Source organism: Osmerus mordax, chromosome 12, assembly GCF_038355195.1.
Source record: "Osmerus mordax isolate fOsmMor3 chromosome 12, fOsmMor3.pri, whole genome shotgun sequence".
Classification (NCBI taxonomy): domain Eukaryota; kingdom Metazoa; phylum Chordata; class Actinopteri; order Osmeriformes; family Osmeridae; genus Osmerus; species Osmerus mordax.
In genome coordinates this window covers 6,827,549-6,853,194 of record NC_090061.1, presented here as the reverse complement: position 1 = coordinate 6,853,194, position 25,646 = coordinate 6,827,549, and the positions used below count along the sequence as shown (strand labels likewise).

The 25,646-nt window shown below is 45.6% G+C and overlaps 4 protein-coding genes across 4 annotated transcripts; 2 read left to right on the top strand and 2 right to left on the bottom strand.

Annotated features, from left to right (window-relative positions):
* Positions 1-133: 133 nt before the first annotated feature.
* On the top strand, positions 134-2,244 carry ttc9c (tetratricopeptide repeat domain 9C). The gene is made up of 4 exons (XM_067247421.1): positions 134-241; positions 823-1,171; positions 1,313-1,495; positions 1,627-2,244. Exons 1-4 carry the CDS (start codon positions 230-232, stop codon positions 1,776-1,778), a joined length of 696 nt encoding a protein of 231 aa, XP_067103522.1. The 5' UTR covers positions 134-229; the 3' UTR covers positions 1,779-2,244.
* Positions 2,245-2,280: 36 nt separating this feature from the next.
* Positions 2,281-9,240, bottom strand: si:ch211-168f7.5 (uncharacterized). The gene is made up of 4 exons (XM_067247420.1): positions 8,995-9,240; positions 6,008-6,221; positions 5,407-5,652; positions 2,281-5,257 (listed from the first exon to the last, which is right to left on the bottom strand). The coding sequence occupies exons 1-4, from the start codon at positions 9,238-9,240 to the stop codon at positions 2,679-2,681; spliced, it is 3,285 nt and encodes a 1,094-aa protein (XP_067103521.1). The 3' UTR covers positions 2,281-2,678.
* A 2,065-nt stretch (positions 9,241-11,305) lies between these two features.
* Positions 11,306-12,951, top strand: map1lc3cl (microtubule-associated protein 1 light chain 3 gamma, like). Its single transcript, XM_067247419.1, has 4 exons — positions 11,306-11,429; positions 11,571-11,626; positions 11,773-11,879; positions 12,002-12,951. Exons 1-4 carry the CDS (start codon positions 11,372-11,374, stop codon positions 12,186-12,188), a joined length of 408 nt encoding a protein of 135 aa, XP_067103520.1. The 5' UTR covers positions 11,306-11,371; the 3' UTR covers positions 12,189-12,951.
* A 2,324-nt stretch (positions 12,952-15,275) lies between these two features.
* On the bottom strand, positions 15,276-24,171 carry ehd1a (EH-domain containing 1a). The gene is made up of 6 exons (XM_067247418.1): positions 23,520-24,171; positions 19,886-19,983; positions 17,519-17,760; positions 17,014-17,184; positions 16,553-16,717; positions 15,276-16,205 (listed from the first exon to the last, which is right to left on the bottom strand). The coding sequence occupies exons 1-6, from the start codon at positions 23,915-23,917 to the stop codon at positions 15,675-15,677; spliced, it is 1,605 nt and encodes a 534-aa protein (XP_067103519.1). The 5' UTR covers positions 23,918-24,171; the 3' UTR covers positions 15,276-15,674.
* Positions 24,172-25,646: the final 1,475 nt, after the last annotated feature.

The window sequence follows — 25,646 nt, the reverse complement described above, 5'->3', positions numbered from 1 at the left end:
TTACCGTTAACAGGGACAAAGCGACAAAGCAAAGTTTCCATTATTGAGTAATTTCAGTGTAACGTTATGTTTTGCCAGTAGGTGGCGGTAAGAACAAGCAAACAGTAGCGTGTAAGAGGGATTTACCGTTTACCATAGAATAAGAAGGAAGTGCTGCAACTAATGAGGGGTTGCATATCGGTTGATTGTCGGGTTGAACTAATTGTCTGTGTTTTAGATTGACACATCAATGGATTGTAAGGTAGGTACCATGCACACTATTTGTAAACATATATTAAGGTGTCATTCTTTTGTCTTTCTGAAACATATCTGCCCGACTCTCGAGACAACACAGCTAGGCTAAACGTTAGCCTACCATCCATGCAGGTGGGGATTCAGTTGCTAAGGGGAACGGCGAAGAGCCTCACTGCTTTAGTGTTAGGCTAGCTATGTCTAGCTATTGTCTTCAGTTCATAGGAGTGGGAGTCAGATGGCTGAGCGGTTAGGGAGTCTGGGTATTAATCAGAAGGTTGTTGGTTCGATTCCCGGCCGTGCTAAATGACGTTGTGTCCTTGGGCAAGGCACTTTACCCTACTTGCCTCGGGGAGAATGTCCCTGTACTTACTGTAAGTCGCTCTGGATAAGAGCGTCTGCTAAATGACTAAATGTAAATATAAATGTAAATGTCATAGCCAGACTATATTAGCAGTGCAGTTACCTATTTATTGGGTTTCAGGCACAATAAGGTAAGCTTAACAACGACAAGTAGGCTTAGACAAAGCATTATGAACTGCCATTAGTTTTTTTCATTTATTTCATGTTATTTTTCTGTTTTTCATTCAGCCATTGAGCTCTAAGGCCAGTGTGGAAGAGCCAGGACAGGACTGCTCAGAGCTCGGGGCAGCATTCGCCAGCTGCTCGGGGTCATTCAAATCGGGGCCGCCTGGTGCCACAGTTGACTCCCAGCTCCAAGAGGCAGTGCGCTTAAAAACTGAAGGGAACACTTTCTACCGGGAAAAGAACTTTAGATCTGCTATAGGGCGATATCACCGCTCCCTGTTGGTACTGCGGAGTTTAGATGCAAATGTGATGGCGGCGGTGAAAGGATTTGGTCCCGAAGCGCCAGTACTTACTGCAGAGCAAGAGGAAATACTGAGGAGCACCCAGGTTGACTGCTACAACAACCTAGCAGGTAACACAGATGTTGTGCTCTCCAAAGCCTTGGTACCATGTACAGATGACAGATGCTACCTTTTGATTTATAACTAGTGGACTCATTTTTGATAAGTTTCAGTAATCTTGCTTTCCCTATTTAACTCTCCCTTTCTACCAGCCTGCCTGCTACAGAGACAGGGTGTGAACTACGCCCGCGTGCAGGAGTACAGTTTGCGTGTGCTGCAGTGGCGTCCTGCTGACATCAAAGCCTTGTACAGAGCGGGAGTTGCCACTCTCGAGCTAGGAGATGCACAGACCGCCCGCCTGTACCTCACTCAGGCCAGCAGAGGTCAGCCTAACGGTAATGACTTACAAACTTTAAAGTATTTCAACAAGGCCAGATCATTTGTATACTGAAGTCTATAAACAGAAGAAATCTTCAATGCAGATTTCAATAACTTTATTTGTTGCTGTTCCATCAATCCCTGCCAGATGCAAATGTAAAGAAGCACCTGCAGCGAGCAGAGGAGAGGCTGAGTAGCGAGTACCAGAAGGAGAAGGCCCTGTACCAAGGCATGTTCACCAGCCAGGGGGGCCAGAGGAATGGCTCTGGGGAAAGCACAGGCCAGGTCAACCCTAAGTAACTCTGACCTCAAAAGGGAGCCACACACATCTGAGGTGTGCACTTTCCCCGCTCCCCGATGGAGGATTATAGGCGTCACAGCGTTGGTGTGAGCTTGGATCTGAAACCAATCTTATGCCTTGAAATCTATGGAGAGGAGTGGATGGGTTGCACACATTTAGATGAGACTAGGTGGTGCTGGAAAGGGAAGATGACAGGAAAGGAGTCATGCAGAACGAATGTGTTGCCTGGCAACAGGAGAGGGATATTTTGGGATTGAAAAGTCAAAAGTTTAATGATACAAAATTAAATTCTGAATCTGAGCACTGTTGGAAAGTTCTGTTATGCCTTTCACATTGTGATTGTGTTTGATTTTACAATCAATTGTGCTTGTGTTTTTGTGTAAGTGTTTTCATTCAGTTATATAAATATTTTTGCAAGTACAAAAATGTCCAAAGATTAAATAAATATTCAGAGGCCACATTTTATTTAATTATAAGACTTCTTTATTAATTATAAGCCATGTTACACAATTTGTAAATACTTTTGTGTAATTCATTTATTGATATCTATTTTGAAATCCTGAGCACTATATCAATTTATAGAGTATTTGCTTGGTTTTGGTCAATATGATTGTACTTCAAAGGCAACAACAAATAGTAAAGGAAGCTCACATTCTTACACTGGCCATCACAGCGCATATAGATAGTCACAGAACAGCATGCAGAGAGCTAGGGTATTCATACACGCACACACCGTCTTTCTCGCTCACACACACACACAAACCCACTGGCTGAGAGTCAAGTTAAACAAAATCAAGTTTAGAATGGGGAATTCCTTTAAATACCAAAATACAATGAACTGTCACTAGAACTTTTGATTGTAAAACAGGAAGAAAACACTGTTCATCATCATCTTTTTCTCATTTCTTCTGTGTCTTGTGTTTCAAACTGAGTGATCGCACTGAGCCAAACACTCTTCGGCCCAAGTCCCTCAGCGAGCGAGAGCGAGTGAGAGGCGCCCGTGGAGGAGGGGAAGGAGAGAACGAGGGGGAGGAGAGGGGAGGAGAGAGGGAATGGCAGCTTCCCTCCAGGCTCTGAGAGCGAGACAGGTGATAGAGACTGGCGGTGGATGAGAGGCGTTTGTCCTCCCTCTTCCTCCCCCCTAACTCTCTTCCTCGTCCCCCTTCCACACTGAAATCCAGGCCCCCCATGGTCACGTCCAGAGAGGAGGCCCACTGTGCCCCCTGAAAGGGCTCCTCTCGCTGGGATTGGGGCTCCAGCCTGCCCTGGGACTCACTGCGGAACAGGGCCCTTCTGGAGAGCCTCAGACTGGAGCTCCGCTTGTCCCAACCTCCTTTACCCTTTTTCTTGATCCAGGAGCTCTCCTTCGGTCTTGCCTTCACCTTTTGGTAGTCTTTCCTCCTGCTCCCTTCGTCATCTCTCCTCCAGACCCCCTCATCCGTCATCTCCTCTTCTTCCTCCTTGCCCATGAAATATCCCTCGAAGCCTTTGCAGAATCTTGCTGTCCTTTTAGGCATCTTTGCTGCCCCCTCATCACTCCTCCCCCAGCTGCTGCCATAGCTCTCTTGCCGGGCAAAGCTGCTCACCGTCGATGCCCTCACCAGCTCCCGGGAGACGTGTTTTCCCTGATACAGTCCCTCCCCCTCCACTCTCCTCCACCCGCCCCCAACCCCTCCTCCAGCCCCTCCTCCTCCAGCCTGCCGTAGAGAGCCTCCCCTGGGCCTGAGACCGCCCCCTACTGGCGAGTCGCCTGCGGTGACACGTGGCAAGGAACACTGGAAGGGCGCATCGCGACGGAACACGGACAGAGGGGTGGGGCCAAGCGGGGAGGGCTGAAGGGGGCGGGGCGGGGAGCGGACCCTGTTTGGACGGGAGCCAGGGGAGGAGGCAGTGGAGGATGAGGGAGGGTCAGAGGGGGCGTGGTGTTGGTAGTGTGAGGAGAAAGAGTGGGATGTGTGGTGCGTATGTGTGGGGGTGGACTGGTACGGGTGGTGAGGGCTGCTGGAGTGGGACTGGGGGGAGTGGGAGAGGGAACGCGGGGGGGTCAGGCTGGGGTGAGATTGGGGAGAGTGGGCGAGGGGGGGAGTGAGACCAGAATGAGACTGGGGGGAGTGGGATACACTGAGGGAGAGCTGGATAGGCCTGGGTGGGTTCAAGTCTGTATCACCACCAGTAGTGGCGTGAAGGTGAAGGCTGGGATATTGAGAGGGTTCAGTCTGCCCCACTAACCGGGAGTAGGAGCCTGGGGCTTTGACCCCTGTGACTTCTAACCCTGGACCCTTCCTATCCGCATCGCTCTGGAAACAGTCCACGTCTAGCTCCACCCCCTGCTCCATCAGGCCAATCACAACAGCCCGAGGCAAACCTGAGAGTCGGGAAATCTCTGCTACCATGGCCGAGTCCTCGCACAGCTTGGTGCTGGGCTCTGAAGCCAGGCCGGGACTAGAACCCAAACCACAAGAAGAACTGGGAACGGACATTGGTCGTGGTGACGCACTGCTCCAGTCCAGTGAGCGAGAGAAAGCCAGGGACCCCATCCCTGCCCCTGCTCCTGAACCCGTGACCTCCAAGGAGCTACGATGGCTGAGGGACGAAGGGCAGGTTGAGATCCGAGGACGGGGTCTCATGGCTGGGGTGGGGGTAGAAGTGGAGAGGGAAGAGGAGGAGGCGGTGGGGGTAACAAAGTCGCCTTTCAAGGCCCCAACTGATCCAGACCCTTCCCTCGAGTGTTTTGGATCCAGCCCCGGTTTGGTGTTGAGGGCTGGGTTGAGGTTAAGATTAAGGTTGAGGTGGAGGCTGATGTTCAGATCCTCTCCGGTCACGGAGGGCAGGTGCCCCAGGTTGATAGAGTTCCTGCTGGCTTTCCGTCCAATGTTGCTGAGGCTCACCCGCCCAGAGTTCCCTAGCAGGGACTTACAGGGGGTAATGCTGCCCCCTGGGTGGCTGGAGGGGGTACAACGGTTCTCAAAGGCTGATAAGGACTGCGTGGAGCCGTGGCGTGGGGTCCTCGGGACCCGCTGGCCTCCAGGACCAGGAGTGGCAGCTGGGGTGAGGTTGCAGGCAACCCGGCTCTGGTACTGGTGGGCCAGTCTGGCGATGTACTGCTCCAGCTGGGTCAGGGAGGGGGACGGGGGGGGTTGGGGTGGCTCGAGGACCAGGGCAGGGTGAGAGGGTGATGGTTGTTCCCCAGGCTGGGTTCCATCGGAGCTGGGGGAGAGGCGAGGAGGTGGGGAGGGATCTTGGCTGGAGGTGAAGAGGGGGCTCTGGAGGGCAACAGCGTGCAGAGGGCTGGGGTAGGGGTATACCTCCTTGGTCCGACGGGACACTAGGTCTGAGCAGAAGCGGGTGTCCAGCTGGGGGCGGATGTAGGAGGAGGAGGTGAGGTCAGAGAGGGGGGGGATGAGGGGGCCGGCCTGCGGGTCTCCCAGGCTGGAGCAGAGGTCTGATAGGAACATCAGGCCATTAAGGTCCAGATCACCTGTGGAGAGACAATGAGAAGGAAGGACAGCATCAGACTCTTTGGCTCTATAGTTTCCCTATGAATCCATATAATATAAGACAGTGTGTGCGTATGTTTATACATATATATATATATATATATATATATGTGTGTTTGGTCATTCAGACCTGTGGACACAGGCCTCCTGTCAGCCACCCTTGAAGTTTCCTCTGTGCTCTGAGCTGTTGGCTGCTTCTGTGCTGCTGCCTCCGGCCACTGGGTGTCACTGTGGTCTGCAGAGAGAGGACGCTGCTCCCACAGCCTGGAGCTCCCCCCAGACAGGGGAGCGAGCCTCCCCAGCCCCCCCTGGGCAGCCTCACTGGACACAGAGTAGCAGGAGTCAGACAGGGAGCTGCCACTGACCGAGTAAAAACCTGGAGAGAGTGAGACAGAGACAGGAGGGGGTATGCATGTAGTGGCAAATGAATGGTGAGTAAACCAATCCAAAGTAAATGAGTTTTGGGAATGAGGGGTGAACGCGATAGGAAGGTAGAAAGAGGGAGATACCAGGAGACGGGTAAATAAAAGGAACAGAGAGAAGAAAAAGAGGTAGAGTTAATGTTTAATCAGGACTTGGTGGTTTTCCCCACACCCTACACACGGTCAGCTATTAAAGCTGGAATGACGAGAAATGTTGTTGACATTATAGGTCTGTCATATAGGTCACACATAAGACCACCCATCACACACACACACACACACACACAAACATGATCCACAGTAGTGTACCTGAGCTAGGCCTGGAGTCAAAGTCCAAATGGCCCCCACTATCTGGTTCTGGAGTTGGAGGAGAGAGCATGTCTGAGGGGGTATCCCAAGAGAGAGTAGACCATCGTGAGTTTCCCTCACTGCCTCTGGAATGGACCGGACCCTCTCCGGAGTTCCCTCCACTGTCCAAGGTGGTACTCTGGGCGGGTGATACCACTTCTGAAGGAGAGGGAACCTGAAAGAAACAAACCGGGTTATTTAAGGTCCAACATGTTTTCTGGTTGATGATCAGAGGCTCGTTTGACACAGGGTCTGACATCTGGGAGGTTCACATTCCTTTTCCCCACCCTGGTGATGATCTCACCATCCTTACTGGAAGTCTAACCTCAAAGCAACAGGCATGTCTACACCAACAACCAATTCATCCATCTGTTAGATTGATGTCAGAGTAGTGACCAATGAGAAGTCCCCTACATTAGAAAGATGGGGAAGGACAACAGGGCCTTTGTGTTGCTGGTCAGGCCTGATCAATTCAGTTCACTGAAGAGATCAGAAAAGACAATACAGGTGACTCACAGCTAGAGAGAAGGGAGGAGAGGGAGAGGGGCTTAGAGGAGTAAAAGAGAAAGACAGATGACGTAACAAAGAACAGTGGAGCAGGAAGGAGAGGGGGAGTGTAAAGGAGCAGGAGGGATAAGACGGGGGAGGAGGAGAAAAAGGGGTTTGAAACTTTGTCCCGTTTAAGCTGCTGCTTCTTATCAGCTTAATGGAGTCAGATATTCTGGCTTCCTGTTGTGTAACATTTTTGTTCTGGATTTCAAGAAACATTGGAGAAAAGGAGGCATGGATAGGGGAAAAAAAAGAGAGAGGGCGGTAGTGAGTGAGAAGAAGGTTTCGGGGGAGGGGGTTGCCTGGTGAGAGAGAAGGGCATCTTTAAGGACCCCTCCCCACCCTTCTTTAACAAACCCCCCAATTCTATAATATCCTAGACACCACCTCTTCACCATAGTTACAGCTGCTCTTTCCTGCTCTCTCCACCCACACAACAAACCTAGCAGAATAGTTAACTCATACTGAGCTGAGCAATGTAAAAACACAAACAAACCAAATGCTATCTTTTTGTCAAGTTCTCTCACTCACCCACAAACAATCTGACACACATAGACCTTGACCAACAACATTTTTAACAATGTTACCACCAGCTAATGTTACATTTAGATGAGTGTGATTGAATCATACAGAGAGCAGGCAGGTGGAAGTCAGCTCAATGACCAGGACTAAAAGCTCTGTAATATGATCTGCCTCAGTGTTAGGCACAGCCATTTTACCTAAAGGAACAAACTGTCCAGACTGCACACACTATAATACCACCAAAATAACTTATAAAAGCACATTACCCTCAAGTTATGTATTTCTATGCTAAAACATGTGAGTATGTATTTATGGTGCTTTCCAATCATGTAATCATTGGTTTTGTATGTTGAATACAACATAATGTGTTGTGCATAATTGATGCATTATTCATGGTTAATGTTTAACTAGAAAGCAGGGCATCTTCTGTCTTGTGTTTTGAGGCAAAATAACATCTAGTCTTAGTGACGTATTGATGTGGTTTGTCATGAAAAATGAACAAGAGATGAGCAAACACGAATAAACAAATTCACAATTTGGTTCCAAAGGCTTAAAAAAATAACAAACAAAAAATCAAACAATGAGTCACTCTCAACCTTATTCCTGTCTCCTCTCTCCCTAGCGGACGGCGTTAAGAGGTGATACAGTCAGTCACGTTGGCAACCACAACTACACAACAACATCACCTACTCATTTCCAATCGTTGTCTATGCAAATGATGGGGGCGCTTGCGTCGGCGAGAGGGCAGCCGGCCAGCCCGGCAACAGCAGGGCGCCGGCTCCCCTTCGAGATGACTAACGCTTGCTCGCCTCGCCATAGCGTGCCTCCAAACCACAGGAATACAGGAGAGCCTATATTAGTGTTGCTGTGCAACCGAATGCATGTCATTACTCACTCACTGCGATAGGTTTCAACTGTGAAACTCTATCACATGGAATCAAGGTCCTACTCCATCTCTAAATCTTAGCCTTGTGTGTTTCTCATACAACCTCCTCTTGTCAGTGTGTGTATGTGTGTGAGAGTTGTCCTGCTGTTGTTCAGTTACTGGTGTTCAAAGCACCGTGGGCATTGAAGATATAAGGACTCCAGGAGCAGAAGTTTATAGGCAACTGTATAGTCACCTGTGTGGATGTTAAAGGGGGTCACAGTCCTCTGAAACATGAATGAAGCAGTGTGGAAACGGCACTCTCCCTTGGTTTCTCTCTCTTTCTTACACTCTTTCCATTTGCCCTCAGGCTCCAGTTCTACAGTTTAGGTAGGGGTGTGTGGGTGAGGGGTTGAGCTAGACCTAGTCCTAGTGTTTTGGTGTGTTGTGTTCTGTGGCATCAACTTGCACAATCTAACTATGTGGCTGAATTAAGGTCATTCATAAAGACAGATAGAAAGAAAATAACTGATACGTGTAGGAGGTGACAGTGTCTCAATTCAGGCTGTGTAGATCAATGACACAGATTCCTTGTCATATTTCATGCCCTGTGGGAAAATGCCTTTGAAAAGATGAGAACATTGTGGACACCACCTGAATATAATTACTACTGCAAAAGCCGTTTTTTTAATAGAGTAATTTTCAGTTAATATAACAAACACTTCAGTCTCATTAACCTTGACTTCATCTGACCACGACACACAACTATAGTTGTACAGGCATAATTTGGCATGCTGTCATTTCTATTTCGATAGGTCAAACACATTGTGTAATCATTGGCTTGGTGATAGGATTGCATGTCCTCTCAAGCAATGTAAGAGGTAGGCTACTGGTGCAGCGCATCTAAATCAGGCTGCTGCTACAGAGAACGGCAGATTGGCGTATCATCATCCTTGGCATTCATTTTTCATAATTCCTGATGTTAAGAGATCTGTCCAACTGATTGACTGACCTGTTGCCTGCGGGATGTCGCAGAGCCGTCGGAGGCTGCGCTCTCGAGATTTGGCCCCTGTTGATCGATGCCAGTCCAGTTGGTGGTGTCTTTATCGATCAGAGCAGCATCAACCATCTCCAGATGTTTTCCCCTGAGAAGGTCTAGTTCGAAGATGCCCGCCAAGGTCGCTTTCAGACGCTCGCTGATTCGGACCCGCTCGGTACCAGACCAAAGCGAATTCACACAGCTGCGGCGCCCTGCCATAGTCAAGGCAGAACCAACGCTTGAGCTTGCTTTTCGGCTACAATGACAATGGCTAGGCTAAGGTCCAGCACGAGCCAGTTCAACATATGTCCTCACAATCGACAATGGCAACATTGTATCCGATCAACTAGGCTAGCCCAAATCCAATAATTGCGTCGTTTGCAAAATGCCAAATAGTTGCCATAGGCTTACATTCAGTTTTGCTGACTGGCAAGATGTAGCCTTAATTAATGCTCATGCATTCCACTGAAGCGATTATCAAACCATATTCTATTTTAATCCGATCCTAATCGTGTTAACAATTTTTTCGATTCAGGGATCCACCTTGTCCATCGTGCGCCTTATGTGCCAGTTATTGATACGGCCGAATGAAACAATGCGAGAAATAACGTTACATGTGGGATCGACAAAAAAGTGTGCAGAGGGTGGAGCCTACGCATCCAAGCTCGAACGTGATTGGCCAGAGAAGTTTCGAAAGGACGCCATGAAAATCCCTAGACTATACAACTTCTAGTTCACCTAAAATTAAAGATAGCCTTAGTAGGCCCAATAACTTTTTCAGTCAATTTTTTTTTGTTTACCAACACAGACAGCTCAGTGCCAGACAAAATGACTATTTCAGTTTTTTGGAGCGCTGCAACTTTCCAAACAATTGTTCCAGAAATCATATTCAAGCCAATCGCCTTCGGCAAGGCGGACTCATCCTTGTCTCGAGGAAATTCAAACAGGGATTGAGGCTGTTTCTCACAATTTTTATATATTTTAGAAGGTTATATTGCTTCGCTTTAGAACGAGTGTGCAACATAAATAAAGTAGTTTGTTACACACTTATAACGCGTGTTTGTCAATTTGATCTATTTAGAAGGTATATTAATATATCCTACAATACTAGACTATAGGTCTCTATCTAAACTTCAAACAACTTAGGCGAACATTTTGATCTAGTTTACATGTGACAGATAATGCTAAAATATATAGCCTTAAAAAATACTACATATAACCTAATTATATAATCTAACCTAGGCTATTTGGAGTACCTAGCCTATATTTGGATTTACCACTAGGCGTAAACGACACGTCCACCTTGAAATCTCAACCATCTGCAATGTCAATCGTAAACCAGCAGAGAGCGTTCTGTGCCTGTGAGAAGGGGGTTGACCTGCTCTAACAACAGACAGGCATGTCGTTACCCTTAGAAGATTGTTTTCATTTAATTCAATCAAAGAGCCGAGTTGGTCCACAGTTCCTATTTACACAGGTTAGAACAGACCTGGAAATGTGAATTCTTTGCAAATAAGAATACAGTTGGCTAAGTGGTTCAGATCCAGTAGTGGCCTGAATTCGCACTCTTCCAAGACTTCAGGCCATCGCTTACACTCATCCTAGAAGTGGAGCAACTCAGCCTTCTCCTGGACAGCATTCTCCCACAATCTTACCCAAATAATGTCTTCCAGTGCTTAAAGTGCTGCAAAAGCCATAAGAAATAATCAAACACGCATTCCTTTATAACCGTTGCATGGGCAAGTCTGGTCAGCTGGATGTCTGTTTACGGGTGAACATGTAGAGGTGTGTGCAAGGGTGTGTTTCTCTTGTGTGTGTGCGTGTGTGTGGGGGGGTGTCTTCTTAACATAGAAAGAGGACGTGCATTTGAGAGGGCTATGAAAAAGCAAAATATATATCTACAAATAGAATTAGAATAATTAGAAGAAACGAATACCTTAACGCCTTAATTACTAAACTCTTCTGTAAAAGCGTGTGCATACAATGTCTGAGATAGGTGTCAGAGGCGGCTCTGAGATAACTTGTATGTGTGAAACAGATTTAAACCAATGATGAGAGCAGGCCTAATTCAAAACTGCTCATCAAGACGAGGAGCGTGGCTGTGTTTGTCCATGTAAGCATATTTACATAGGACAGTCACATTTCGACCCCTCCCAGACATTGACCCTATATAAGCCAACGGTGCACGCTGCTTCAGTGTAGTTTGTACTGACTTCCACCCGAGGGGACTACCGTCAGCCCGGGAAAGACCGTCACCGGCGCAATCCGTTGCACCGCTACCATAGGTCTAAGTATATATTTAGTCATTTATATTTAGTCATTATTATAAGTAAACTACCACAGAAGAATCATGCCTCCTTTCGAGAAATCTATGGAATTGATGCCTTTCAAGCAAAGGAAATGCCTTGGTGAGTTTTTATTGTGACCTATTGTCACGTAGATTAAAAATATAATGTAGTATATATTGTGTAAAGCTGCATGATCCTAATATATCCTAAAATCTATCCTACTGTACAATGTATGACGAAAAATGTGTTGTGCATTTCTAGCAACAAGACAAGATGAAGTGTGCAGTATCCGCTCTAAATTCCCAAATAAGTTGCCTGTGAGTTCTTTTTTTTTTTTTTGCACACTTTTTTGCCTGTTAGTTTCTTGCACTTTAAATACAATATGTAGCCAAATGGTAGTCTTCCTCCTTAACAAATGCAGGTGTTTTCATTAGTCATATGTTTGTGTGCTGTGGATGAGCAGGTAATCGTGGAGCGATACATCCGTGAAAAGACCCTTCCCCTTTTGGACAAAACCAAATTCTTAGTTCCCTTCGAGCTTACCCTGGGTCAGTTTCTCTGTCTTCTCAGGTGAGAACCCATAACTGGAAGTGTAGAGAAAGAGACATTTGTTATGGATAACCTGTGAATAAACCATGAATGGTTTTAATGTTACTTCTCTTTGATCTCCCCTACTCCTTCCCTTCCCTTAGGAGTAAGATCGACCTGGAGGCCACCGAGGCTCTCTACCTGCTCGTGTCTGAGAGGAGCATGTCCTGCATGTCCTCCAGCATGGGAGAGGTATATTCCCAGCACAGCGACCCCGACGGCTTCCTCTACATCACCTACGCCTCACAGGAGATGTTCGGAGGAGACCCGTCTACAGCTCCACCCTGCTGAACCCGACCCCCTGCCACCAGGTCCCGGCCCCATGGCCCAGGTCCCTGTATCTTGTAGCCCTAACTAGAACTACCTCACGGCCCTCCAAAAACCCTTGTGATTTGCTGTACCTTAAGCTGTAACAGCACTTGGTGTGTCTCCCAGGTGATTTATCTACTTGAGCCCGAGCAAGATTGGACAGGGTAGACTCTTCCTGACTCAGCTTAATGGATTGATTACATGATGAATTTTGATTGCTCAATTGATTGATTTAGTAGGCTTAGGGGATAGTTTAGGAGAGGAAAAAAGAAATACTAAGCTGGATTAAGTGAGTTGAATATCAGTAGAGATTTCTTGTCTTTAGATTGCATAGAGGGGATACCCTTTGGGTGCTTACTGAGCAGTGACTTCAATGAAACGAGCCCCTGATAGGATGTTGTCACACTCCCAAGATGCACTGGGGCCCTGCATGTGTTTTGAGAGCTCACAGGGTCCCTCCCAAAATATGACTTATCTATCTTCCTTTCCCCCCCTCCTCCTCCTTAAAGAACAGTTGAATCAGGGAAAACAGGGTTGATTTGTCTGCTGGTAAACAGACTAGAATATTAAGCACTTAACTTCTTCCTAGTCATCTACCACCCTTCATCTTCTTCTCCCCCTATTTTCACTCCCAGAATATGTGAAATAGTTGAGACTAGGCACTCAGTGAAGACTTTGATATCAGTACTTGATCATGTTGTGTGGCTGTGTTCTGCTGTCAACTGTCTTTGAGATTTCCCAATAAACCTCCTTTAAAAATATGCTGGTTTGGTGTATGGTTGGATTTTACAGAAACATCAACATAAATATTTGCATGCAATAGGGCTTATAACCTTCTGAGCACAGCTTTCATGATATATAAACACTTTTGAGGGTAAGAATAAACAGTGGCAATATCCGAATTTAGGTTAACACAATCATTCCATATTGACATTAAAATATGTTCATGTTATATCCTTATGATAGAAAATGACACACACTCACCAACACACACTATGTACACAATAATAACAAAAAATATGATTAGACACACATAGCGTACTATGACATGTGTACTCGGACACAAAGTAACAACACACAAAGTACACTGTGACCACTGGGCTACACGGAGAGCTCACATTTTTCTCATCTCTGTCTCAGAAGTGACATCTTTCCACACTTTTCTAGCTGTTATATAACCCTGCCCACCCAGTTCCCCTGGGGTAGTGTTTCAGTGAGGGGAAGGGGTGGAAGAGGTTTTTAGATTGTTTTTAGGAATGGCGAGAAGGACAGAGGCCCACAGACAGGTAGATGGGAGAGGTATAGACAGATGGAGGAACAGCTGGAGATGGGATGAGGGGATGGGACACAATACCAGATGGGGAGAGGGATCAGTCAGACACATTGGGATCTTCAGAAGAGAGAGAGAGAACATGATATCCCGAGATAGAGAAAGTGTATGTGAGGGACAGACGGGGGGTGGGAGAGTGTGTTTGGGGGGAGTCAATTAACTGAGGAAAGGGAGACATATTTGCCTCCTCACTTCACACTTCTATGAGAATTCTAGCACCGCCAGCATAATGTGTTCTAGAACTGGAAACCACCGGCTTTGAAGACAAGAAGAAAGGGAGAGAATGACACAGGCTTCCTAACAGTAGTGAAATACAACTACCTGGACAACAGCTGAGTGGACATTATGAAGAGGCATACTGGATTATCCGATGTAGCTACACTATATGTAAGTGTGGCAGATTATCAAGTCCACAATTCTTGTTAGAACAGAGGTTAAAGGGAGTCAGGTGGCTGAGCGGTTAGGGAATCTGGTTCGATTCCCCGACAGTGCCAAATGACGTGTCCTTGGGCAAGGCACTTCACCCTACTTGCCTCGGGGGAATGTCCCTGTACTTACTGTAAGTCGCTCTGGATAAGAGCGTCTGCTGAATGACTAAATGTAAAATGTAAAGCTAAGGTACAACACACAGTGCAACAACATTAACTCAAATGCAACATCACAAAAAGGTAAATCTTGCAGATAGTGTGTGTAATGTTCGGGTTGTAAAATGGCAGCACACAGGTTTATTTGCTTTTAGCTAACTATTTATCTGTTCTTTCTGCATCTGATGCACAACCAAATTTAGTTTGACTGTGACAGTGTATAACCCACCTTTATTGTGTATCATGTGTATAGTATGTTGTGTGATTTCCCATGAGCATTTGAAATAGTTTACTGCCTTTTACCCTCCATTACTTTATTACTGGATTATTATTGTACCTGCTCCTCTCCTTTAAGATAAAATGTGTCGACAAGAAGTAAATCCAAAAGTAATCAGTAAATACAAATAAATAAATGCTGAAATGTAAATGCTGAAATACACAGCTGGACAGTTTATGTAAGCACACACACAAACATAAATACACTATCTACACTGTAGATTTATTTGGACATAATTCACATTCCTGGCCTTGTTCCATGTCCACTTTATGTATGTTGGGTGCCAAAAAGGGGTGAGTAAGGATGAGAGACCAGCCGTGACTGACAGGAGGCGTGGACAGGCATCATATGGATGGAATGTATGTTATCCACCATACAATCAGTCAGTCACTTTGATAATGTGTTGAGTGAAATATGAGAATGCTCCCTCCGGCACTGCGGGGGAGGTGTACAGAAAAGGGCCAACTGAAACTTGTGGGGTTAAGCTTGTTGTTAATGCTGCTTGGGGGTTTCAGTTCCAGAAACGGATTCACTTGAGCATGAATACATTTGTTGTCTTCCTAAGAGAACTCCCTCTGTCTGTATACGATTTGTGCTTCTCTTTGCATGAAGTCTTACAGCTGTTGATTGCTGTGTGTGTTGTTCCCTGAGTGTGCTCAAGTTGAGGTTATTTCACAATTTCTCTCATCAGAGTCTACGGTCAGAAGCTCTGACTATTGTAAAAGTTCCTTATAAATGTTACTGATTCACAGAGCCGCAGACATTTTGATTGCTGTAGTTACCTTCTTGTGTCTTCAGGTGGCAGCCTGTGCTAAACTTAACAGAATTCACAGTCACATCAAAATAAAAGCTTTTTCATTATTAAGAGGAAAGAAACGTGGAGCATTTATAAGTATTTATTTAAAGTAATATATGGTCAACAGACAGGAAATACAAAAATATAGAAACAACCATTCTAAAGTTAGATTTTTTTTCTTCATTGAAAGGATCAACTATTTCATTTCTTTGTATCAACATGAACAGAATATTAATTAAAGATTTCTTTAGTTAGGTATTTGATTCTTTTCCCATTCACATCATGCAGTAATAAACCCCATCTTAGGTGTGCTTTGTTCCATTAAGTCCTTTCCATACCTAGACACAACCCCACCCCCAAGTCTCTCTCTGGTGCGTGTGGTTTTTGGCTCCTTCCAGAAATAATTCCTTGTCTCAGGGGTTAGGGGTCAGGGGTTACGACTGGGCTGGGCCAAAGGAAAAAGTACCCAGCCATCGCCAAATCATTCCATCGGCAAGTTGCGCTTTGAAGGTGGAATCAGGTGTTCAGGCAGCTTCCCGGGCAGTTCGTGACCCTCCAGCTTCACCTTGATGAGGTGGTTGGCCAGCGCAAACTCCTCATCATCCAGGTAGCCGTCCTTGTCCACGTCGGCCAGCTTCCAGATCTTCCCCAGTACCGTGTTGGGCAGCTTGGACTTCACCATCTCCTTCTTGACAGCGGCGCCTGACACCTTCCCATTGATGGGCGAAAGAGTGTAGAAGATCTCGTCGTACGACGGCTTGTCGCGGCCCACAACCCACTCCAGCTCGTCGATGCCTTCGCCGGCGCCCTCCCCGTACCCGTGGCCGAACGGGCCGCTCATGGTGCCCTCAAAGGCGCCGCCCTTCACCCGTTGGCTGGGCATGGACGCCTCCTCCTGGCGGACCAAGGTCATGAGGCGGGCGATGTCGTTGGCCAGCATGTCCTCCACATTCTCCAGCAGCTTGGGCTTGATGGCAGGGAACTTGGAGAAGTCATGGCCATTCAGAAGGTCCTGAGAGCATGACGGGGAGATTAGAAGCATGGAAGGAGACAGACACATTGCATTCCAAATGTCTTATGAGATAACAGAATAGGCCCAGTAGCACAGACACAGACACATAATGACGTTCTAAAATGAATGTGAGCTTGTTTATTGTGTCTCATGTATAAAGATGGCCAAAGAGAGAACTTATAAGCCCTCATTCTCCTTATTTCTGCCCTAAGAAGTATCTTTGGGCAAAAATCTAACAAATAAATCCAATGTATTTCACCGATGCACATTGACTGTATTCTGCGAGGGACAACCTGTGGTGTGTGCATGTCTGTATGGAGTCTGTGTGAAGTGGCCTCCCATCTCACCTGCATCTTCTCCAGTTTGGGGAAGTCCCCAGGTGAAATCTGGTACTCTTTCTCGATCTTCAGGTAGGTGTCTTTCAGGTTAGCGATCAGCTCTTTCTTTTTGGCCTCCTTCCCAAACACGCTGGGCATGTCCTTCCTCAGAGAGCTGATGATGTAGGCATGCACCTGGAGGAGGTTGTGAAATGGGTTGAGACAGTCACATTTGTAAGATGAGCTTACTGCCAATATGATCAATCTAAAATGGATCTATAAAGTTACCTATTCAAATATTACATTTTTTGTTGACAGATGTTTCTCAGCCTGCGATGCAGAGCAATTACATGAACAAACGTATTTAAGGAAGTTTACTGACAAGGAGCATTTGAATAGAGACACAGAACTGCATATAACAAACAACATCTTTGAGTGCATGTGTGCATGTGGAGTATATTCAAGACGACTTTATTCATATTGGTCCTCACCTTGGCGAGACGCGCCCTCTTGATGAGGTCGTTGAGCTTGCGCAGCGCGGCGTTGCGTGGCAAACCCTGGATGTCCTGGAACAGGTCCTGCTCCTCCGCCTCAAACAGCTTCCTGTTGTCCGCCACCAGGAGGGGCTGTGCCCAGAAAGACCCGATGTAGACGCGCACCACCTAGAACCACCACACAGTCATTATGTCAAGACAGAACGATGGAACGTTTCAATAGAATGTTGTCAGGGTACAACAACATAATGTGATGGAAGGACCATCTGTTGCAGAACATGGAGAGGGCAGACTTTCCAAACCACAAGTGTTTTTTCCCCATTTTTTTTTTATTGCCGCGCAATATATTGCATGTGTCTGTTAAGCTAGTTAAGGGAATTTGTGCCTTGCTATAGGGCACAGAAATATTAGAGATTGTAAGAACCAGAAACATCAATGAGCGTGAAAGGTGCCAACCTCTGGGCGCACCCAAACCCAATAATTCTCCTTCCCCCCAACCTACCTCGGGCGTGTTGATGATCTTGCCCAGCGACCACATGAGGGCGCCGTAAACCCTCATGAGCTGCTGGGTGCTGATCTGGTCGGCCTTGTTGAGGACCACACGCATCTTGTCCTCGTGGTTCTTGAGGGCGCGGATCACCTCCGAGAACTCGTCCGAGATGTCCAGCTTGTGTGCGTCAAACAGTAAGATGATGCGGTCCACACGCTCGGCGAACCACTCCAGTACCGCTGCAAAGTCATACCCTGGAGGAGGAGAGGGGAGCAGAGAAAGAGAGAGAGAGATAGGGAGAAAGGGAGAGAGAGAAAGGGAGGGAGATAGTGTGTCAATGGTTTACACGTGCGGTGAGCTAAATAGAATTTATCTACTGGTGGATGGAAATTCAATAGGTTCTGTTGATGCAATGACGGTGAACAAATGATAAAAAGATGATGATAATTGAGTTTTTGGCAGTTGGCAGCATAGGACACAAACTCGATCCACTTAATCGACTGGCGCTCAAGGCAGAACAAACTCAAAGATCTCTTGTTGAGTGAGTTGTGAGTTTCTTTCCAAAATATCCCTATTTGGACATAAAACGTTTTAATCTATTCTGCTCTGCTCTTATTCAGAGACACTGGGAGCCAGATGAGACTGACGTTCATAGGGAACAAAGAGGCCTCTACAGGAAAACTGGCCCAGATGATCTGGCAAGGGGAATCCTTTCTGTAATAAGAAGAGTAGGACAGGAGAGAAGGCCAAGAGAAGGAGAGGGAGAAGAGAGAAAGACAAGAGAAGGAGAAAATGAGTTATGGTTTTGATTAGGGCCTGTGTCACTGGATGTGGGAAGAATGCGTCTGGTCTATGGCTTGGCTGCACGGCCACACAATCAGCGGTGTCAGATCTGCTGTGCACGCATTCCAGCCTGGCTTTTGTGCTTTTTTTTGCATGTGATGGACTGTGTGAGTGTGACTGAGTGAGTAAGTGAGCACACTGAAATAGGGCGTTATTCAGACTATATCTGAGTGTGTGTGTCAGAGGTGGAAGGGAACGAAACGCAAAGAAGCAGAGGGAGAGAAAAACCCCCACAGCATTACTGCAGAGCAAGTAAGATCAAGGTAGAACAGAGAGAGAGAGACACAAGAGTACAACAAAGTAGGGCAGAGAAAAAAGAGAAAGGTAGCAGGAAAACAACATGCAGAGAGGGAGAGTGAGAGATAGCGAGAAAGCCGAGACAGACAGTACATGAGAGAGCCGTGTGGCTAAAGGGGGACCTACAACTCAGAGGGACCCGTGGGATTTGATGGAGGACATTCCCTCCATGTGGCTCATTACAAAACAACTGTCCCCCAACGATGGCAACTGCACCCCTCTCCCTGGCCTGACCTTGGTGATACTCACCCCGCTACTCCAAACCACAGCATTGACAACTGCTACGGCTTAATCCTCTACCACCACCCCAGTCATGCTAGTCTATATGTCATAGTTTGACGAAACAATGCAGTCAGCCCTGTGTGTATGTGTGTGTCTGTACAGTACATGTCTGTGGAATGAAGTCTGCGTGTGGTATGTGGTGATCATAACACATGGGTGGAATCATTAGTATGCACCTATTCCCAAAGATGACATAGTTCCAGCCTTAAGACAAACTCGTTCTTTCTGATGTTTATCTAAGAGGCCATGGCCATTTGGTTCTCTCTTCACACTATTTCTCATTTACACACCAAAACACAAGGAAACCCTAGTCAAATGAGCAGCCTAAAGCCAGAGTCTTTATATGGTCTCAGCTCCCTCAGACAGGCTTCTCTGTACTTCTCTGTTTGTCCCCTGATGACAAAGATGCTGCCAGTGGCCATGTTATACAGTGTGAGAGGCTGGGTAGTATCAGCCTAGTGCGCAATGCTGGGTTTCTATGATGGTGTTTGTGTGTGTGTGTGCTTGTGTGTGTGTGTAGGCAGGGGATATTTACACTTCTGTCAAGGTTTTTTCAATCAGCTTCCCTTCCACAAAATACCACATTTCGTATCACCCCGGGTTGCGTTATTTGTGGACAAATTCTCTTGAGAAACAGAGCCCGAGTCTCCAGAGAGAGGGGATGAATGTGTGTGTGGAATGCTCTTAGCTTTAAAGTGTGGTTTATGTGACCTTAGTCTTCACGGCTGCTCCCTGAAGGGAGAAGGGGAGGGGGCTGACAGACAACTCTGTCACCAACTGATAAAACTATAGCAACTGGAGGCGTGTGTGTGTGTGTGTGTGAGAATTTACAGTATTTGTGTACTTTTTGTGTATTTTGAGTAAGCATATTTATTGTTGTGGACTAACAGTATGAGTAAGTATGCATGTAGTGTAGTGTGTGTGTGTGTATATGTGTGTATCATTTGTGGGACTGACCTCTGCTGATTCTCTGTTTCTCCCCTGACAGGATTCCAGGGGTATCGATGATACTGATGCTCTCCAGAACGGGGTTGGGCATCTGAGCACACATGAACCTGAGAGAAAGAGAGAGAGAGAGAGCATGACAGAGATAGCGGGTAAAGGTGAACAAAAAATAGAACGTAAAGAACCAGTTAAACAAGGTTGACAGTGATGAAAGATAACACTGTGTCCGTCTAAACTGAATGTTTGCTTCCGACACATCTTAAGACTGAAACGGAAAAAGTTAATTGTCTGAAGTCTTCAGACATGACTCATTAGAAACAAAGCAAGTTGTTTAAACCATGACAACTACAGACCCTTATGAAATTGTGTTACACAAAAGACACTGTTTAGCATATCTGCATGGGCGTATGATTGACCACAAGCCATTTCACATTCAAGGAGAATCACAGGGTGGTGATTCAGGAGCGTACATGAAAAACTACACATAAGTCAGCTGTGTCCTACACACACACACGCACACAAAGGCTCCGATTGTTTAAAAGCCAACGCTTTGGAGTTCCCATTCTAGAAGCTTCTCTTCCTACCCTACTACTCTCGTTCACTCACACAGAACTAATATTCAAAACATAGGCCCACGGGCACCAGGGTCACAAGACCTGTGTGGCTAGCTGGGCTAAGCCTTTAACATTCTTCGGCGTAGTAGTGGAGTTTACCCTCCATAGAGCCTCTATAGAGTAGACAGGAAAGGGGAAAAATTGAAGGCCAAACTAGAAGTCAAATTCATAGGGAAAATGAGCCCCGAGTGGTATCGTGTTACAATTGACTGGTGCGCCAAGCATAACAAAAACATTTTTTTCCTTTCCTTCTCTCCTTTGGCTCAGGCCTGATCACATATCATTCTGTCCATGCTTGCGCTTTTATCAAGCCTAACATTTTCCACTCAAAGCTCTCAAACCCATGATCGTCCCCACAATCCTCATAAATGAAACCCCTGACACACACAAACATACACACCATAGCCTCAACATCCCAGAATAAGAAAGGAAAACACTAGAGTCAACCCTGAGGATGTGGAGCGTGTGTGCTGCTGGAGGGCTTTCTGACACGTTCCCCCCTTTTCACAAAAAAGTGCTCTTCCTGTGAGCCCCCAGAGCAAAGTGCCGAGTCAGTGTCCTGGAATAACACACAGGCCAGGCCCCGAGCGGAGCGGAACTCCAGCTCTGCTGACTCTCACACTACCAGGCTGGCTAGCTCTACAGTGGACACAGACTCAGAGGCCCCTCTGACTGGCAGTCTAGATGGACAACATTTAGTTACAGGGCTGTATAGGTAATAAAGCTAATAACTGGTTATAGAGGTCATCTCAAGTTAAAGACCAATGGTCAATGTTCTTTTTTTCCAACACAGTAACATAATTAACTGCCCTTTAATATGGGTTAAAGTGGTCATAGTCTTCACATCAACAGCTGTGTTCATGAGTAGTAGATTAAATCCCATTAACTGAACCACATTACCGCTCACTTCTCCACTGCATGGTCATACTGTAACTGAAAGAGGAACTTTAAAGTTTCTCTTGACCTTCGCAGGTCATGTTTTAAGTAAACCAGAAAATGTGAAAATGTCACAATGTTTTAGACCAGTGTTTCCCAACCTTTTTTCAGTCATGGCCCCCTTAGAAAAGTCTCTACATTTTGTGGCACCCCCCCCCTCCCCCCCAGGGGTGTAGCCAGGACATTATTTCTGGGGGGGCCAGCTCTGGCCAGTCTTTTATTTGGGGTGGCACTTGATTGTCAAAAACGACTATTTTAAAACTCACACACTCCATCACTCAGAGCAGCAGTTTTCTAACGGTATCCAGTGGTTATCTGCTAGTCTCCATTGAAGCGCTGTCAGAATGCAGGTGAGTTGGTTTGTGTCTTGCGCTGTTGATGGGGGCGTGGCCCAACATGTTGCGAATATGGGGCTTGTAGCATAAGTGACAAATGCCAATATAAGACGACTTCATAAAAAAAATACTAATGCATTTATTTCAGCTTTATACCGTTTCTGTCCAGGAAGGTTTAAAAAAAACAAAAAAAAAAACAAAGGCCCCCCCCAACCTTTTTGTGAGGTTGGGGGGGGGGGGGGCCGGCAGGGTGGCCATTCTCTGACCAATGGTGGCCGTGGCCCCCCCTGGCTACGCCCCTGCCCCCCACCCTGAGCTGAGCGTGCCCACTAAGTCAGTCAACTCATCCAGCTGCAAGGAAAATGTGTTGAAGGACTTTTACACGGCACCCCTGCTCTCGTCAGACGGCACTCCAGGGTGCCGCGGAACCCCGGTTGGGAAACACTGTTTTAGACCATAACTTTAACAACAAGTAGCCAGGGAGTAAAACTACCACATTAGAAAGTTCTACAATCCCAGTAGGTATGGAGGACACAAGTTTGTAGTCCAGCATCTGCTTCGTCCATGTATCTTAATCCAGCATGTCTGGCTGTGAGGAGGCGGTGCTAATCTGAGGCGGTGCCAGATTGAGCTCATGGTGACTGTGTCCAGAAACCTGACCAGCACAAGTCTGTGTCCACAAGGCCAGGTTTATTTCACCATCTGTTCAGCTTCTGCTCAGCTGCAGAGCAGGACTACATTACACAGGATGCTCAACCCTAGGGAAGGCAGAACCTTTGACGGTATTTTGAGAGTTCATTTCAGGTTTTTTCCACCACCACCTCACAAAATCTAACTAGTCCTAGATCTTAGTAGAGTGGGGTCATAGATGTGACCCTTTAAAAGGTCTGATGACTCGATCTTGACGGCTATTGATGTCACAATCACTAGCAAGCCCTGTTGACTCATCAAAGTTTATGATGCCATTATTCTAAATCGGATAGAACTGATGTCATAATACCAACTGGAAAACACCAGAAATCAGATGTCATAATGCCATCAAAACTTGGAAAGATTATTGAATATTGAAAATGATCAATTAGAACCAACCAGCACTGATATCAAAAGAAAATGTATAATTCGGATTCACTTACACAATAATTCAGAACAAGGAAGACCAAAATCATTAAACAAAACTTGACTTGTGAATGACCTCATGTCCTGAATGTCATAAGAAAGATGACCCATTTTACAAGAGTGTCATAGTACCAAAGACACCAAAACCTGTATATTAACTACAATTTCAAAATGCCTTGTCACAGACAGAAGTCTTGATAGAAGTTAGCAACAAACGTGGCAACTGAACTAAAGCCTGAGGTTTAAAACTGCGAACAGCTAAGGACAAACATACTCACTAGTATGTTGTTTAGAAGCCTGGATCAAAATAATTGAACAATAATTCAATTTTCCAGCTATCCTAGTGACATTATAGCCAAGCACATGGCTCGAGGCTGAAGATTTAATGATAGAAGACAATTGCAGTAGTGGGTGTTTTTATTCCCCACATGTTTAGGCTTGTTTTTTAGAATGGTATTTATCCACTGCCAACGAGAATATGGGCTTGTCACTTGAACGTTGATATCTTTAGGCTAGATCGTTAGCATTGAATTGGGTCTTGTGTGTTGTAAGACACAATTGTACAACATGTATATTTTGCAGTCAAACTCATTAACGCTGTACACTTTTTTCACATTCTTTACAAGAATTGGGCCACGAGATTACCTGTTAAGGAACGCGTTGCCAAATGCGTTGAGTTTACGGAAGGGTTTTTTGGGGTCGACTACCAAGGCGTTCCCCGGAATTACACCATCCTGATCTCCGTGCATCACCGCGATGAAAGAATCTGTGGTTGGCTCGGGTCCGATTCTCATCCCTGGAAAGTCTTGCTCCATAAGGTGTCTGATAAATGTGGTTTTTCCTGTTGAATATTGACCGACCAGGAGAACCATTGGTTTGTTGTCGAAGTCGGCATCCTCAAGTGCAGGTGAGTGGAAGTCATGGAATCGATAAGCGTCCTCCAGGGGAAATAGTTTAGTCCGATAGAGTCGCCGCAAACCGTCAGCAACATTCTGAAAAAGTTCGGGGTCTTTTTTCCCGTTTTTATTTGACCAGCTGAACATAGTGGCTAACGTTAACGACACGAATGGTGTCGGTCGCCCTTGTTGAAGTTGGCAACAGAATAGTGGTAGTAAGTCGGCGAGGTCTTGAAATGTTGATTGTACCAACCTCCAGAGCAAACTAGCGTACTTTCATTCAGGAGAGAAGACAATTCCAGATTGCTATGGATGTAGCTACTAATCTATGTGTTGTTTCAATATCCTTTAACCCCTGGTTTGATCAAGCGGTTTAGTGCATCTAAATCCTTCGTTGTCTGACACTGGCTACTTCTGGGATTGTGGACTGTGACACGCAGAAAGCGGAAGTATAATAAACATTTCAGAAGAAAGGTCCTCACTGGTGTATGAAATGTTATAAACCTTGACATATGAGGTGGGGGCAGGGGCCATACGCTAACTGAAAGGAATTTATGCCGACAATAACGGCGATAAAAATGCTGATACTGCATGTGTATGTTCTTCTTTAAAGTTGATTCCTCTGAGTGGTATAGCTCAGCTGACTTGATGTATGTTCTTTAGTGGGCCTACTTCCCTTTAGTCAATAATTGTCACAGAACAAAAATTAGTAATACCTTGTTTAAATGACACAAATGATTCCGAGTTGTGTTGCTTAGTATGTCCATTGTACCACATTATTATTATTTTTATTTATTTATTATTGTTGTTTAATGCCCCTGATGTTACATGTATAAATAACATGGGATTACTCACAATGTGAAATGCTGTACTGTCATGTACCAAAGATGAAAGCAATTCCAATTTAAAGACACCTATTAAAACAGTACAGTAGGCTATTATAGTAGTTTATTGTTGTGTGTTTATTGTGAAATGAAAGGGCATACACAGTATTGAAGAGAAAATACCCACTTTAATTTGAGCACATACAGGTGTGATTGTTACTGAGGGTTACTGTTGTTCAAGACCTGTGAATTGTCTACAGAAATGATACAGGCGTGAAGAAGAGGTGTCTCTCTACACATAACAGCAGCTCCACTGGAACCATGAGCTATTCCATATGGAGATGCTGTTACAAACAGTGAGACCCACAACCACTAAGTCCAGTGAGTTAGAGACAGTTATTTATATGAAGAGTAGAGTAATCGTAAGGACTGGTTACACTTGAATAATGGATTCTTCCCAAACCTCGAATTGTGTGATGAATAACAAGTATGTGATGTGAAAACATATTTGAGCATATTTGAGCAAATGCAAATGTGTGTGCTCAGAAGGATCTACCATAGGCTGACACTGCTCCCTGTTGGTTATGGTGAGTTACAACAATGCAATCTGTAAAGCCTTTGAAGATATGTAGTACAGCCAAGAATACATAAAAGCTCTTTTTTTTATTACCCACTTACGATATAGAGCATATGCCACTAAAATCATGGCAAATCATCCACTGGAGGGTGATTTTTATTATGGATGCAATGGAGGGTCAATGATCAATTTCATTTTAAGTATGAGTTTAACTGACAGAAGTTGAATTAGAAAGATATTTCTCAGTGTTTGACAATGTGTTATTAAAACTTCAGTAGAACGGCAGGCAGGGAACCCCAAAATTATCCGATGATCTGTAGGCAGCTTGATCAGAATCAGAACCATGATGTCATCTCAGACTCAGATTTGAAATCCCAGTCCTTCCTAGAAATGATTTAGACTTTGACAGTGTGATCTTTAACCCCTAGCCCTCGCTATATATTCCCTGACTGAAAAACAAAACAATAAAACAATT